The sequence below is a fragment of the Parasteatoda tepidariorum genome, chromosome 9, assembly GCF_043381705.1.
Source record: "Parasteatoda tepidariorum isolate YZ-2023 chromosome 9, CAS_Ptep_4.0, whole genome shotgun sequence".
NCBI classification, from domain to species: Eukaryota; Metazoa; Arthropoda; class Arachnida; order Araneae; family Theridiidae; genus Parasteatoda; species Parasteatoda tepidariorum.
In genome coordinates this window covers 45,818,332-45,834,637 of record NC_092212.1, presented here as the reverse complement: position 1 = coordinate 45,834,637, position 16,306 = coordinate 45,818,332, and the positions used below count along the sequence as shown (strand labels likewise).

At 32.1% G+C, this 16,306-nt stretch overlaps 1 protein-coding gene across 1 annotated transcript in view; it reads right to left on the bottom strand.

Annotated features, from left to right (window-relative positions):
* Positions 1–4,100: 4,100 nt before the first annotated feature.
* Positions 4,101–16,306, bottom strand: part of LOC107437354 (scoloptoxin SSD14) — a gene marked incomplete in the record, with an annotated part of 27,078 nt that continues 14,872 nt past the window's right edge. Inside the window, 6 exon segments of the mRNA XM_043052693.2 lie at positions 4,101–4,411; positions 5,232–5,345; positions 8,324–8,564; positions 11,228–11,415; positions 11,921–12,207; positions 14,290–14,456. Of these exon segments, the coding sequence (XP_042908627.2) occupies positions 4,259–4,411; positions 5,232–5,345; positions 8,324–8,564; positions 11,228–11,415; positions 11,921–12,207; positions 14,290–14,456 (1,150 nt within the window).

Here is a 16,306-nt window from a genome sequence, read left to right as displayed (position 1 = left end):
GGGGGGGGGGGGGGTCATGACCCCTCCGCTGGATCCGCCACTGACTGAAACTTTAAATGATTACAATAAAGTCGTTTGCATTGATTTTTGTTACAGTCAAAATTATTGACTTATAATATAATACGTAGTATATTGTATTATAAGTCCGATAATCCAAATGTACATTTGGATGATCTGTATTAGTTTAGCAGTTATTAAAAGTTCTCGCTATTTTTTTATTTATCGATAAAAGTTTACCACCTACGCAAACCTATCATATTACGGTCAGAAATAAATGTAAAATAGGAAAAAAATAAATTTGAAAGTGCGTTATTTGTTCAAAATTTTGTGCAATTTATTATTGAAATTTTTTTAATAAATCAAGGAAAATCAAGATTCTTAATGGAACTACATTTATTCTATAAAACAATTTGCAAAATTTTGCAAATTGTGTAAAATATATTAGCTAATTTCAAAATATTTCTCAAATAAAATATATGTGTTGAATTTTCTTACGTTTTATAGCTAACTTATAAAAATGCCTTTACTATAGTTTCATAATTAATCCCTCTATTTTATAGGAGTTATCCTTTGCCAAAAGAAAAACGATTAAACTTTGAAAATTCATTTATTGAAAAGGAACTCCCTGTGACTGTTTTTCCTTTTTTTCCCGTTTTTTTTTGCGCAAATTCATGGATTACATTATAAATTAAAAATCTATGTTGTCTCACCATGTATTGGGAGTACAAATAAGTTTCCGCCGTTTTTCATTAAAAAAAATAGCAGTTTATTGTGAAAAAACGGTACATTATCTTTTATTCAAAGTAATGTCCATTACTAGACACCTTTTTTTACCATCTTTCTGGGAGCATTAGGATATATCGGAAGAATTCTTCTTTCGAGGAAATCTAAGAATCGACCTGTTCCTTGGTTTCTTCAAATGATGTAAATTTCTGCTCAGACAGATTATGAGGCATCTACCGGAATATGTGATAATCCGAAGGGAAACGGTCTGGCGAATACAGCTGGTGGGGTAGGACTTCCCATTAAAGGGTTTCCAAATAGCAAAATCAATTTTCAGGCAAAATCGACGTTCTATGTCTCTTGGCTTCAGTTTGAATGGAACCCAACTTCCTTGTTTTTGGATCGTTCCCAACGATTTTAAACGATGTGAAATTGCACGACACTTATGCTCCTGAAGTCAGTTTCAATAGAATGGTAACTCGCTCTCAATCCGCATTTTGTAGACTGAAGAATTCAGAATCGGATCTAGAACTGTTTTGTGACTCAACAAGACACCAACCTCCGGGTATGCCTCACTTAATGACGACATTGAAAGGGCCGTACGGGGCAATACCGAACAATATAATCACAAAAGGCATTGGACAACATTTCACAAAGTCTGAGAACTTGATAAAGGCAGTTGACCAATTCAAGAAACATAAACCCCCCAAAGAGGAAGAGAAAAGAGATAAATTAGTGAATAAAAGAGCTAAAGGATGAGCAGTGTAAAATTCAACACAATAATGTAAAAAAATCGATTCTATGCATTAATTTTTTTAATCAATAAAAGTGATCATTGTGTTGTACTAAACACACCTTTATTGAATTATTAATTAGTAAAATAGCTTATTTGTAGTGAATATTAGGTTTTAACAATTTTTCAAACTGAATATTAATTTTGATATAATATTTCGTGATTAATTGATAGTAATAATAGTTACGATACAATTGGTGTTGTGGAAATAGATGTTGCGGTTGTAGATACTTAAACAAAATAAACCTAATCAATTAAATAAATTCATTAACTTCAAAAACTAGAATGGAAAAAGTCTGCATGCTTCTAATGCTGAAAACTTTTTAACCGTTTTCCCCATAATTTTTTGAAGCCTAATAAAGTTTTTCCATTGACAATCATATCCTTTCACTTCAGTTTCTTGGGATTATTCATTTCATACTTAATAGATTAATTTAGTTACTGGGGTAACAGGTTTAATACGGTCCTCCAAAACGAATAGGTACCCATTTCTTCATGTATGAAATGTTTATGAAGTTTAAAGTAGTTTGCAGAGTTAAAAATAAAAATTTTCTTAATCTCCCTTTTTTCTGATTAAATTTTTGTTGTTGTTTTTAAAAAATTCTCCGTTGCTTTCAGAACAGATATATTCTTTTAAGCAGGAAAAACAGATTACAATCATCGCATAGTAATGTCCCCCCTCCCTTGTATTTAAACTATTTGGTCATCAAGGATAAAATTTGCAGAAAGACTTTTGCAGCTTGTTGTAACAGTGGCATAATTTAAGGCCTTTTTCTTTCCTTTTTTGAAAAGTTACATATCTTAAATGCAGATAGTAATATTCGGAAGCTCTGAAAAATATTAAAATAATTTTTTTTAATAACTAGTTTTACTGAAAAGCGAACGTTCAAAAATGTACACTATTCTGTAGTAAGAGTTCTTAAGTGGAACTACGGCATCCGAGAGAGGAATAAATTAATAATCACGGTCAATCACACTATTATACAGATCACGCCAAGCATTAATAATGTATTACGTTTTAGTGGTCTTGTTGGTTTGGGTTTAGCGATTCGATTTGGATAGTGTATTTGGTTGGTTGAATGATGAAGTTCCAAAACACACTTGAAATAAGCGTTCGATTAAAAAAAAAGTTAATTGTTAGCATTTGGTTTTTAAGCGCAACTGCGAACCATCATGATTTAATGAAAATCAACTCATCGGTCACAATTAAAATATACTACAACTAACTACAAGAAATGATGCAAAAATTCAGAGAAAAATAGCCTTTCATGGTCAATAAATAATCTTCTATCTTATTGCACAACTTTTCCAAAACACTATACTCTTCACTAACGACTATAGAAAAACTACAGAATTAGAACTTCTTCACCATCCTCCATTCACTCAAGACCTTGCTCCACTGACTACCACTTCTTTCTAACTTTAGACGACTTTTTATGGGAAAAGAATTTTATTCCGAAAATACTGAATTGCTGGCTTTCCAAGAATTCGTTGACTCTCGTTCGCCAGGTTTTTATTCTATTTTCCTTCAAGAAAATATGGGTTCAGTACTTTTATGAATAAAAAAGTTACTTATACCTGTAAGCTATCATCTCCTTTCCGTACTTCAACCTTTAATCACTTGATATGAATTTATACAAAACTGTGGCTTTTTTTCTTATAAAAATGTTGCATATTTTTTTTCTTTAGTAGCATAAAGTTTGTTGGTTAAAACTAGACAAATTTAACAGCGTAGGTTTCAAATTCTACGGTTGTTGCAAAAATTCTTTCTTAGTTGTAGTAAATTTATACATCAACAATAGAAAATGGCCCCTTTCGTTTTTTATTGCTCTGCTAGGAAGGAACCTATCTGTAATTAAAAAAAAACTACTTACCGAAAGTATTGAGTACTTCTGACTTTTCCTTATTTGATGCAATTTAAGTGCCTATTTAATCAAATAGTATCCCGATTTCATTTTAAAAAAAACAAAAAAAACGAGAGTATTTCGACATATCTTCAATTATTATTTATTATATTCAATTAAATATTTTCGTTTATCAAATCAAATAAAATACCAAATAATATTAATGTCCGCGTATCAAATGTGTTTCTTACTAAATTAATTATGATTATATTTTAGAGTTTTGGATGTAAATTGATATACACACTGGGAAGGGCCGGACTGGCCCCTTTAGACTTTTAAGGTATACAGCAATGCTCAGTTTTTCTAGTGTTAACATACAAACCTTACTATTTTATACCAAAATAACTTCCCAGTAAATAAACTTACTAATACTTTATACAAAAATTCTTTATACTAAAATTCTTTATACTAAAATTCTTTATACTTAATGTATTATACTGCCAATTTTCAAAATTTTTCTCAACGACCGCAGAAGGTGACAGTTATGTAACAGTCATGACTAATTGCTGCAAACTCATAATATATATGAAAGTAGCATATTATTAGATGAAAAGCGCTCAACCTTCGAAGAACGCAGTCTATTAATGCTTACACTACGTCTAGTACTTATATTCAAGCACTTAATAGTCTTTATTTGCATTCGATATAATATTTATAGTGCTAAAAATGAAAGTGAATAGTAGCATTATATTACACACTTTATTGACATTTATATAATAAAAATACTGCTACAGAGGAATAAAGTTGTTGTTTTTTTCTTTCATGGCGTAATGATTTTAATGAAAGTAAATAAATACTACAAGTACTTTGTACAAAAACTAAAAAATTGCAATGTGATTCAAAATCCATCCACTTCACCTCCTTTTCTGTAATCTGAATTGGCTGATATTCGGCCATTCTCGTCAGTTGCAACAGCCATGATAATGCCAAGCATATTGTCACCAAGCTTTTTTAATACGTGACCTTTGTTCTTCAAATCCGACAAAATATCCTGCAAGTAAGAAAATAAAGTATTGTGAACTCAAGAACAGATTTATGAGCTGGGGTTAGTTCTTTACCTCTTTAACACTCTACTGTTAGTTAACCATTTATAAGGCCGTGGGAAGTGTACTTCTTAACTATTTTATAAATTTTTAAATGCTGTTGGGAACCCATACCTATGGGAAACTATAGCTGATGGGAAGCTATAAGAAATCTATTATCATAACTATGCTTTTTGCATTCAGCTGCTGATAACTTCGGAACATAAAAAAAAAGAAATCATCAGTGAGGTTTATGTTATGCATAAATGTAAGTAACAGTAAAGGTTACCTTGTGGTCAAAAGGTTGGAGAGTTATTTTCTCTCGAGAGTTGATCATTTTTTTACTTATAGTTATAAACGCTGAATTTATATATTGGGTATATATATACACAAGTTAAAGTTTATGGCTAATTCTGTAGGAAGGTAAAATTTTGAATGTTCAACCCACCTGGTCACCAAAAGAAAAAAATGGTTATAAAATTCAGATTAGATTTAAGTAATAAGCTAAATGAATTTCTTTTCATAATTCAGTCTCAATCACAATAATATTTCAACGTAGCACTGCTAGAAGTAAATGGTCCAATAAACATTTAACGTTAACATACACATTTAACATTAATTAAAAAAAATTTCAAGACCCTTTAAGATTTCACTAGGAAAGTTCAAGTGCATATTTTGTTATTCTTTTTCCTCAAAATTTAGTAAAACCAAGATTAAACTATTTTTAAAATTCAATCACGCATATTGGTTTTAAGAAATATATAAAAGAATATTAATTTGTATTGTTACCTCTGGAAAGTTGACTTCATGTTCTATAAGGTTAGGTAAAAGTTGGTGGTGGAATCGTGGGGCATCTATAGCTTGCTTTATGTTTTCATCAAGCCATAAATTTCTGATTATTACCTTAAAAGACAAATAGATATTGGTTACAGTACAAAAAGTTTCATTTAAAATAATAAATCGTATTTAAGAAAAATTTGAAACGAAGAAATAACTTGAGAAATTTATGATCACGTGTAGTTTCCTCGTTTCACTTATTGTTTTATTTTCGAAAAAAGATTGCATTGTAGAGTTGAACGGATAGCACTTCAATTTTTCAATGACATTTTCAGATGTATTTATTTGTCACTTTATCAGGAGAAGTAACAGTTACTGGTTGCTTCAATGTATTTACGTTGGATATTGAGGCCATCACTTGTGTTATATTTTATTTACGGAGCCTCTTACTTATTTACTTTATTTACAAAAATTGGGCGGCGCAGAAGGCCCATATCCCATACATCAGTGTTTCCCAAATTTATGACTTTTGTGTCCCCTTTCTAAATTTTTCGTAACGCTGTGCTGTACCACTAATAAAAAAGTGAATGCATTTTTTTACTATAAAAAAATTGCACTGAAGCTGAAAATCGCAACTGACTGTTGACACCACTTATTATTAACTGTTAACTCTGCAAAAAATAGCCAATTGAAAAATACGTAATCGTGAACTTTCATTTTTAGCTTTGTTTTTAAATCAAATTTTTTGAAACTTTCGTTTGTTGCAAGATATTTCATATTAGAACGCGTAACTCAACTAAATTGTTCCCGTACCCCTGGGGGTAGGCGTACTACATTTTGGGAAACACTGCCATACATCATGAAATATTACGAAAAGTTAAAATAAAAAACAGTTTGAGTTCAGCAGTCTATGCGGTGGCTGTTAATTTACAAAGCCTCAGTAACTTAGGAAAATTATAAATAATTTTTTTTTAAAGCTTGTTTGTAGCTAAAATTGAATTGAAAGTGTTATTTTCTTACAGAAATTGATTATTACTTCAATCCCAAATCAGTTGCTGTTTTCCAAGTAGGAGGAGTCATAAATAATTTCCGATGCAGTTTAGTATATCGACACCATTAAAATTATACTTGTAATGAATTCGCGATTCAATAGTTAAAATATAATTTTATGCGATTACTGGAGGAAGAGTCCTGACAAAATAGGGGGTGGCATAAGAGAATGCTATATTTTTCTAATTTTCCGGAAATATTTTAAACATATTTGGTACTGATTTAAGGAGGGAATGTTTGGTAAGCAAATGTTGTTGATTTATAGCATATCACATAGAAAATGATCAATATCAAAAAATCAGATGAAAAGTATTGACCTAATGACATTTTCCAATAATTTTTGAAAAGAGAATTGGTTGCAATTAAAAAATTATTTCAATGATTTTCAAAATTTAGAAAAATGAGTCAAGTTATTGTCTTACGATAAGCATTTTGAAGGAAAGACTTTTGGAAGATATTAGTATGCTCTTCTTAAATGAAAGTAATATCAAGTTTGGAAAAGACAAAAAAACATACACACAAAACCCTATTGGATACCTGCAAAAGAAGTCATCGTTTTGTGTAAAACGTAGCATTCGTCGATTCAGATTAGGTTCGTCTCACAAGCGTGCCGTAGCTTACAGGCATCCAATTAAATCGAATTTGAATCACATGGTTGGGCATAATCACGTATTCTGGGCCGGGATAGCCTCGTCGGTAGGGCACTGGGCCCATGTCCAAGAGGTCGTGGATCCGATCCTCGCCGTCCGAATACTCCCCATGTAGGAAATGGTGACTGATGCACGTTAAATCTGTCGAGTCTCAAAGTCCTCCATGTTCCCATAACAAATCAATACCTGTGGGGGTACTGATTCAGGAGTTTCCTTGTCTTCTGGATTGGTTCAAAATTACAAGGCTACGGAGTTGTACATCAGCAGTCGTAAACCGATGAAATTGAGTCGGCTGTTCAACGACGGTTATGAAAAAAAAATCACGTATTCTGCTTCTCGAGTTGCAAGCACCCGATTGTGATAAACTTAAGGAATTTATGAATGATAGAACGTATAATTTAGTTTCAATAGGCACCTATTTTTAATATTTTTTTAAGAATGAAAATGGTAGTGAAATCGAGGAATTTATTGAATACAGTAAATTTATTATAAATTGAACACCACTTTTTATATTTTACTATTTTTGTGGCTTATAATTGTTTCATAACTAATTATGGGGGGCCTCCTTGACCGATATCGCCCTCCCAACGCTGTGCAAAGCGTGGAGGTAGCGGGTTCGAATCTCGCCGTAACCATGGATGTATTATTCTTCGTGACGTCCTTCTCTGAATTGTTCTGTCTTTCTACTTGACAAAGGTTTATAAGCCTAAATTGAGCAAACAAGCCTGCAAATGTATGTAATTTCAATGAACTATTTATGGTATCACGATGATTGCAGTATCTCGGCATCTGCTGCTGCTGAAGGCGGCACAGACTGATTCGTCGGAATTAAGAGTCGATTGGTTGATGGCGATATAAAATGTGAATTAAAACGAAGATGGGGAAGAAAAAGGAGAGGCGGGGGCGAGTCGAAGCACTATCGTAGAGGTCACTGATGACACCAAAGGGGTCGTGTGTATAAGCATATATAGAATTAAATGACGTTATATGAAATTAATAAACAATTAAAATAAAAACCTATTAAATGATTATGTACACAAGTACGGACTATGCACAGGGTAACGTGAGAAACACATACAAAAGAGTGAGAGAATAATACGAGGTAAAAGGGTTGAAAGTCAATATATAACAAGATGGAAATCAGTGAAAACTGGTGAAAAATAAATTTAGTTTTTAGTTTTTTTTTTCGGGAACAATAAAATATCAATACCTACCAAATTTTTTTAACTGTCAAAATTTATATATTGAATTGTTTCTTCCCTGAGAGAAAATTGATAGCAATGAATTGTTTATTGTTAAAAATAGAATTTCTCCTCCTGAAAATTATCTATTATAGAAATACTTTTACTACCAGTTTTTTTTTCACTTTTCCGTTTCGCTTTGTGATCTGTATGGTATTCTTACTTGAGCAACGCTTGTGGTTATTTGAGTCCCACCATTGCCACCTACAACAAGCCTGACGTTTCGGTTTCCATCCACAACGATTGCTGGTACCATTGATGAAAATGGTCTACGGCCTGGTCGGATCTGATTTTTCCCCGTTGGCGGAACTCCAAAGAAATTGGTGATATTTGGCGACGAAAAATCATCCATTTCATTGTTTAGAAGTATTCCAGTAGAAGGACTCATTACTTGGCTCCCAAAACTATTAGAAAATAAGGAATTTGCTCAAAGTAATTCATAAAAGATAATTTCAAATACAGCTAGGAACAAATAGGTTGACATAAATAAAGAAACAAACAATTTTCTTCAAAAATACTCTTTTTCCAAAGCTTGATGATCACGATAGGTCTTGTTTTCAAAACATTGATTTACTAAAAAATTGAGAATTGTTTGGCCAATTTTCAATTATTCTAAGCTCAGGGAATTTGAGTTCCTTCTAAAAGTAAATAAATATTTGGTTGGTGAAAAAGCGTTTCCCGCTACTTCCATATCGATTTCAAGGAGAATATTCTAAATCTAATTAATACGATTTTTAATCAAGCAGCTTAAGGAATCTGAATCTTTTAATTTTTATCATAACTGTTTTAAAGAATTAATTTTCGTTAAATTTTATTTTGAAGGCTTTTTACTTTCAATCTAATTTTTTTAAAAATAATAAGTCAGTTATTTTGGTTATGCAAGATGCATACGACCTTGAAAAAACTTAAAAAGTAGTGACAATATTAATATAATGATGCATTTTAATTTAATTACTTAATATTTACCACGCAGAATTATATTACACAGAATATAATGTTTCGTACATATTTTGTGCATATAATTTATAAGTAAACGATAATAAAAAGAAACTTATGACTTCTTTATTATAATATTGATATGACTTTTGAAATTTTTAAGGACTGCATAAACCCTGAGCCATTCTTTTGAAAGAGATGCAATTAATAATGTGGTAAATTTGAGTGTTTTAAACAATGAGTTTGCAACCTAAGGCATCCATGACGCGTGTAATATTTTTGTGATTTAAGAGCAACTAGCCTTTGAATTGGAGCTATCGTAGGTTGGTGGTTAGAGAATCAGACTCTGGTTCAGAGGGATCGGGGACCGATTCTCGACTTCATTAACCGAGTACATGCGATATACGTACTCGCAAAATCTTTGGAATCGAAGGAACTGTGGTCGGCTGCTGATCAGTACCAGGGTCACAGCAGTCTGGGGAAAATTTCCTTCCTCTTTAGATCTATGTCTAAATTGCGAAAGTGTCTTCACGAATGAATGGTGTTGCAATCTTATCAGCGGGGTTCTGAGATAAAACACACTTTCACCCTTGCGGTGCTCTCTTGTCAAATAAAAGGCGCACTTTTCTGACTTTATTCATAATAGCCAATGGTTGGCGAGTTTGGCTTATTCAAGTGTCATTAGAAGCAACAACAAACAGTATTTGGATATGTTCGGCTGAGCAAGGTGTCATTGAAGAGTTTGTCGACTATTGAGCTAAATTAGATCAGAAATAATTTCTTTTTTGATTGAGAGGTTTCTATTATATATTTTAAATAGAAATTAAATTATTAAATCGAAGAATTTCCTTAATCATATTTTGAATCCCGAAAAGTAGCTTTCTGACCAACATAATCTTTCAGTGTTAATGATTTTTCTTTTTTCGAAATTTTTTTCTCACATTTATTGCAAATTCTGTGGGAGTCTTATTAAAATAATATTTACATACCCACACAAGAGGTAACAGTATATTAATAATTTTTTTAATAAGAATCGTAAATTTTTAAGAATTATTACATTCTTTATTAAAATCAAAGAAAGAAAAAAAAAAGAGTGCTAATTGCATTTGAAAAAATTGTATGAGCTGTGAATGAAATAAAATTCCGTCTACTATGAAGTAGAACACTATATTTAAAAATTTTAAAATCCATTTTCTAAAATGCATACTTTATGATTCAGGTTGTATGTTGAATTATTATATCTTAAAAGATCTTGAACTCTCTATTAAGTATTAACTTAAGGTCTGGTTTCTTAGGACAAGCGCCTTATCTGGGCGTCAGCGGGACGTCAACGTCTCGCTGACGCCAACAAAATACTGGTTTGTTAGCTCAAGGCCTGGTTTCTTAGAACTAGCGCCTTATGTGGGCGTCAACGGAAAGTTGACGCCAAAAAAATACTTTTTTGTTAGCTCAGAGTGAGCAGTCGGTCCAACGCTGACATTATCTCTCATTGCGCATGCGTTAATAACGTAAACAAATATTTATTTTGAATTTGTATTGATTTTGTTATTGTCGACCAGTGTTTTAGAGAACAAATAATGACTTTGTCCAAGAAAAAACACATTATAGCTGAGCTAAATGAAGAGTGCTATGTTTAATGAAGAAGCTATGTTTAATGTCAAAATCAAAATCTTGGCTGATTTCAATGTGCTGTTGGATGTTGTCCGCCATTGCTTCTGTGGTTAACGTCACGTTGTAATCCAACTGCAGTTGAGTTGGACGGCAATTGGAGTTCAAGATGAGCGTTCGATGACGTATACTATGAAATTCACAAATGGACCAATCAGAGGTTAGCGCTGATTTCCAGCTGACAGTGTCCTTTCCTAAGAACCAGGCCTTTAGATTTTATTTTTAACGCTTTATTAAAATTTTCACGTTGTTAATGGCAGTAATAACGTTATTAAAGTTTCAAAATCCTTCACACATTTGCCATTGGTGTCAAATATGATAATAAATATCGTATTGATCTATGTATCATAAAGTATTGTCAAAAGTAATATTTCTGCTATACATGCTGTTCTTCCGTAGCTACTTATTAAAATTATAATTAAAAATCTCATTTAAAAAAGATAAAGAGCAGAGAAATACCTACTAATGGTTTATAGTAGACGTTACTGATACTGCATCTCCGTTTGTTCCAATTATGGACATATGGGCTGTGCCGTGATCTTCTTGAACACTGACATTTATTCCGTAGTAGTCGGGGTCATGTGTTTTCTTATCATCGATCTTTCGGCGAGTTTGATCAGCATAATCTTTGCTTTCTAACAGGTCAACTAACTGGAATGATGAAAATAAAAGTAAGCACAGTATAGTTTTATTGCAAAATTGCATAAAAAAGTAATATTCTTGTATTAATTTTTTTTGGATCCGGATTTAAGAATATTTTACAAAGTACTAATTGGCTGCCTTATGACTCAATAAGGTTAGAAAAAAAAAACTCCGAAACTTGGGAACGATTTAATTGAAGAGTTAAATATTAAGTTATTAACAAATTACTCAATTTTAATGCAAAATAAGATTTGTAATGAAACAGCTTTGTTAAGAAGAAAATCTAAAATACCAGTCTTCTCACAATAGACTTTAAGTAGGCAGAGTTCAATTTGACACTAATTTGAAGAGCTCAGCCGTTTAGGCCAAGATTTTCTAAGCCTATCATGTCGAAAAATTTTGAAAATGTTGTCATTTTTGCTAATGCAAAATTTGAATCGACCAAAATTGGAATAAAATATTTACTTATGCGCTGTTTCTCTTATGCTAACTTTTATTTTATTTTGATACTTACTTCTAGTATCTCTTTCGAATAACTGTCTTCTAGGTGCATTCTGTTGGCATAAGCAAACTTGAAGGTTTCAATGATACGATGTAGTGCTAAAACTGTTTCCTCCCTGCTTTTTGTTATACTGGGTTTTAAATCGTATCCATCCAAAACATTAAGTATAAATGTTAGAAGGGGTCCACTTCCGGGAAGTGACGCACTGTACACAGTCATGTTCCCTCGTATTTTCACTTTGCTTGGTTCTCTGATTGCTGGTGTGTAAGATTCCATGTCATCTAATGTAATGATGCTTCCTATTTGAGTAGAGTAAAATATATCTAATTTTATTGAACATATATTGTTTATCTTATTGGCTTATATCAGAGGAAGGGAACATAAGTCCATAAGTTTCGTGCGTGCCCTCCAGCTCTTGTATTAATCAATATTTAATTATATATATTACGACAAAGTGAAAATTAAATAACATGTTGCCATCTACTGAGCAAACATTAATTAGACTGCTGCAGTGTTGTAGTTCTCGCAATCTTTCAAAGTATAAAATTCTTTTGCCAACATCCAACGATAGAAATTCTTCTGTTTTGTTTTGATTTTTGGCTATAGCTCACACCTACTAGAAATACACTAACCCTGTTGCTACTGAAACCGCCACTCACCAGGCATCGTGACGGTGGCTGTTCTGAGAGACAGACATTACTTACTTTTCTCTCTCTGCGTAGCACTCCCGAGCATTACCCCGTTGGTGATTTGTAGTTATCTGTGCATGCTTGTAACAGTCTCGTTTCGTAATGCTATCGGCATTGCGAAAATTTTTTTATTGTTTAACTTTTTCTCGTATTTACTAACACACACTGCTTTTTGTATTTTTAGTAGGCATACGCTTTCCAAAAAATATTTGTTTGTTCCCCCATCATGTCAAATTGTTGGAGACGAAAATAGATGAGGAATAGGACATTTGATGTAGAGTGAAAGATTATTTCTCTACTTCTGTGAAAGATAAAATGGTGTGTTGATAGAATGGATAAAATGGAGATAAAATGGATAAAATGGACTGCAATGCAGTTTTGACTTTTTTGGAAAAAGTGAATGCAAATAAACGTATATTTCACTGATAAAGAATATAAATATTTCAATTTCGGAGACGAATCTCGACAAAAAGTATTAATGCAGAAATATTTTTAATGAATTATTTTTATTTGGAACAGTATTAAAAAATTATTAAAGATTTATGTTATAATAAGTTATTACCCTTACGTGAATGCAAAGATATTTTACACTGTCAATTTTATGATTAATGACTGTTTTACTTTTTTTTTATATTATGCAATAAAGTGATAACACTATTTAAAAACATTAATAATTTCACAGAAGTCACATGTCTCCTATATGACTATCTAATTTAAATGTCTCCACTTATGGTAGTTTAATTTTCTTTGCCATTTTTTAAAATTTGCAAGACCTCCTGCGTTTTGTTTTGCTGATGGTATGGAATTTCTGCTAGCTCCAACAGCTCATTTTACTTCTTTATCTGATTTTTGACCATGGGCAAACCGGGCAAGAAGCTAATGCCGTGCTGAAAGCTAATATATACTGGAGTCCAACTGCCTTTATTTCTCCCAACTTATCTATGCCAAAAGTACCAGTTGCCCTAGGGCAAATCTCAGATTAAGAGGTCTGGTGCCCGCTTACCTTACCAAAAACAGATCGTCGCATAGAAAGCAACCACAATGACTGCTTTACCCATCACCTCCTACACCATAAAGCCTCCGCACTGATATTTATAAGTAGTCTGCGCAGACTATTTGAAAAGTGAACCAGTTGAGTGCATGAACCTAAATTCTATTCTAAAAGTAATTGAGAGAAATTTATCATACATATTTGAGAACTAAATTTGTGGTGGTTGACAAGTAAATAAGGCAAACCAATTATATTCATAAATTAAACAAATTTTCAGACATATATTTGCTACCACTTTCTTATTGTATTGTCATGGTGGTCGGATCGGACTACCATTAAGAAACCGTGTTGACTTTGCTTAATAGTTTAAAAAAGATTTACTGCTTGTAGTACAAGCAACTGTATTTCTTGGTAATACCAGCAACGTTTTAATATTCCATTCAATAAGAATTAAAAGAATTTTATTTATCACATTGCTTAATGTTTTATAGAGTGGGAGACAATTAAAATCTAAAGCTTTCAGAACCTTTTATAATTTACCAACATTTTAAAAGCCTCACCTAGAAAGAGATGTAACTAAGTGGTGTTTGTGAACTTTTTAATCATTTATGGTTGCATTACTCGGTTAATATATATGGTACGAATATATTACCGTATTTATAAATATATATATATGGTACGTATGGTTAAATCATCCTCACCTGCTTCTTTCAAATCTTTTAAAAATCGAGTTGTGATATCACTCATTCCGTACAGTGCAGAATATTTGTCTTCAGACATAATTTTTAGACTCTCAGCTAAATCTAATCTTTTGTAAACATCACCTTCCTTATACACATCTTCTGTGTCAGGATTTGTAAACACTTTTCTAAAATACATTTGTTAATAAGGGTTAATTGTAGATCAATAATAAGTAAAAAAAAAAAAAGGTAAATTTTTAAATTAAGTGAAGTGGTTAATTCAATGAAACAAAGAAACTTTTTTGTATGTTATTGTTTATTAAGGGATCTCTTCTCACACCAAATTTTATTTTATGTAAAATTTTTGATTTTCAAACTTTTTATGATGCAGGAAAATTTGTCAGCGCCATACCTTTCATAAAGGGAGTCAAATTGGATTCGGATTAACAACACTTAGTATTTTTTAGAATTCCTATGGATATTTTTTTTCTAAATAATGTAAACCAATAAAATTACGCGTTTAGTAAATTTGAATAAGTAATTTAATGCGATACAATTCAGATAAAGTTATAATTTTTTAGAAGTTACTTTAATTGCTGGTTTAACTGACGAAAATCAATTTGAATGCTGCTAAAAAAATCTTTTTACACTAAATTATTCAAAACCAAAGATATTTATTAAAGCTCTAAAAACAGACTCGACAGACATGCATAATATTTAACTGCCTTTGAAATAAATAAATAAATAAATAAATACATAAATAAATACACAAATAAACAAATAAATACACAAATAAATGAATACATAAATAAATAAAAAGCTGCGCAATTGGTACGATTTTGTTTAAAAAATAAATTAGTATTTTAAAATAAAGCAAGCTATATTTTCCACATTCTTAATGAGTGAAGATCTTGTATATTAAATACTGAAGATACTGAATACAGAAGATCTTGTATATTAAATACTGAAGATACTGAATACTGAAGATCTTGTATATTAAATACTTGTATACTGTTTAGTTTGATAATTGTTTATTGGTTCAACATACATTTACAGACTTGTGTGTTCAATTAAGGCTCATAAACCTTTGTCAAGTAGGAAGACAAATAGCACAATACAGAGAAGGACAGCACGAAGATATATCTAGGGTAAGAGAGAGATTCGAACCCGCTACTTCCACGCTTCGCATAGCGTTTTGCGGGGCCTTGAAAATATATTTCAGAATAGATTGAGTGACAATGGCTCAGTGATCAAAGTCGCCCGTCTGTGATTGTGAAGGTCTGTTTTCAATTTTCAGGGGTAGCTTGAAGCTCGCCTAGTTTCAGATGGATGGGTATCAGTTTACTGAGAAGTAAAGGCGGTTCGTGCATATTGGTAAAATAATGCCGTTGATCACGAAGTTATGGAACCTTAACCGCCATAAACCTACCTGGCTCACAAAAAGCTGTAACTAACTTTTTTTCAGAGTAGAGTTACGCTTTATTTGTGAAAATTAAATCGAGTAACAACATTTTTTTCTTCTTTCGAATGGCAGGCACTGAACTTTATTCGTTTCGCCTTAGAAGATGACAGAGTTGTTACTCATTTCGCGTTACCCAGTGTGCACCTGTGAACCAAAGTCACGGAGGAGAGTAACATTGCCCACGCCACACTACCACAAACCCATTCATAGGGTGGGCCCCATTCACTCATCACACACAACAGAGGACAACACAAGAGAGAGAAACATCCAAGCACAGAACGGGATTGGACACGCGGCCATTGGCTTCGCACTCAGATGTGCTAACCCAACGCCTCCTGTAACTGATAGCCTCCACACGGTTTTTTTAAAGGTAGTCCGATCAGACCACTATGAAGGATATCCACTTACCGAACGAGTCATTTAATACGAAATATAGTTAAAATAAGAAAGTGGTAGCAAATATATGACTAAAAATTTATTTTATTTATGAATATTATTGGTTTGCCTTATTCACTTGTCAACCACTACAGATTCAATTCTCAAATATATAAGATAAATTTCTCTCAATTACTTTTA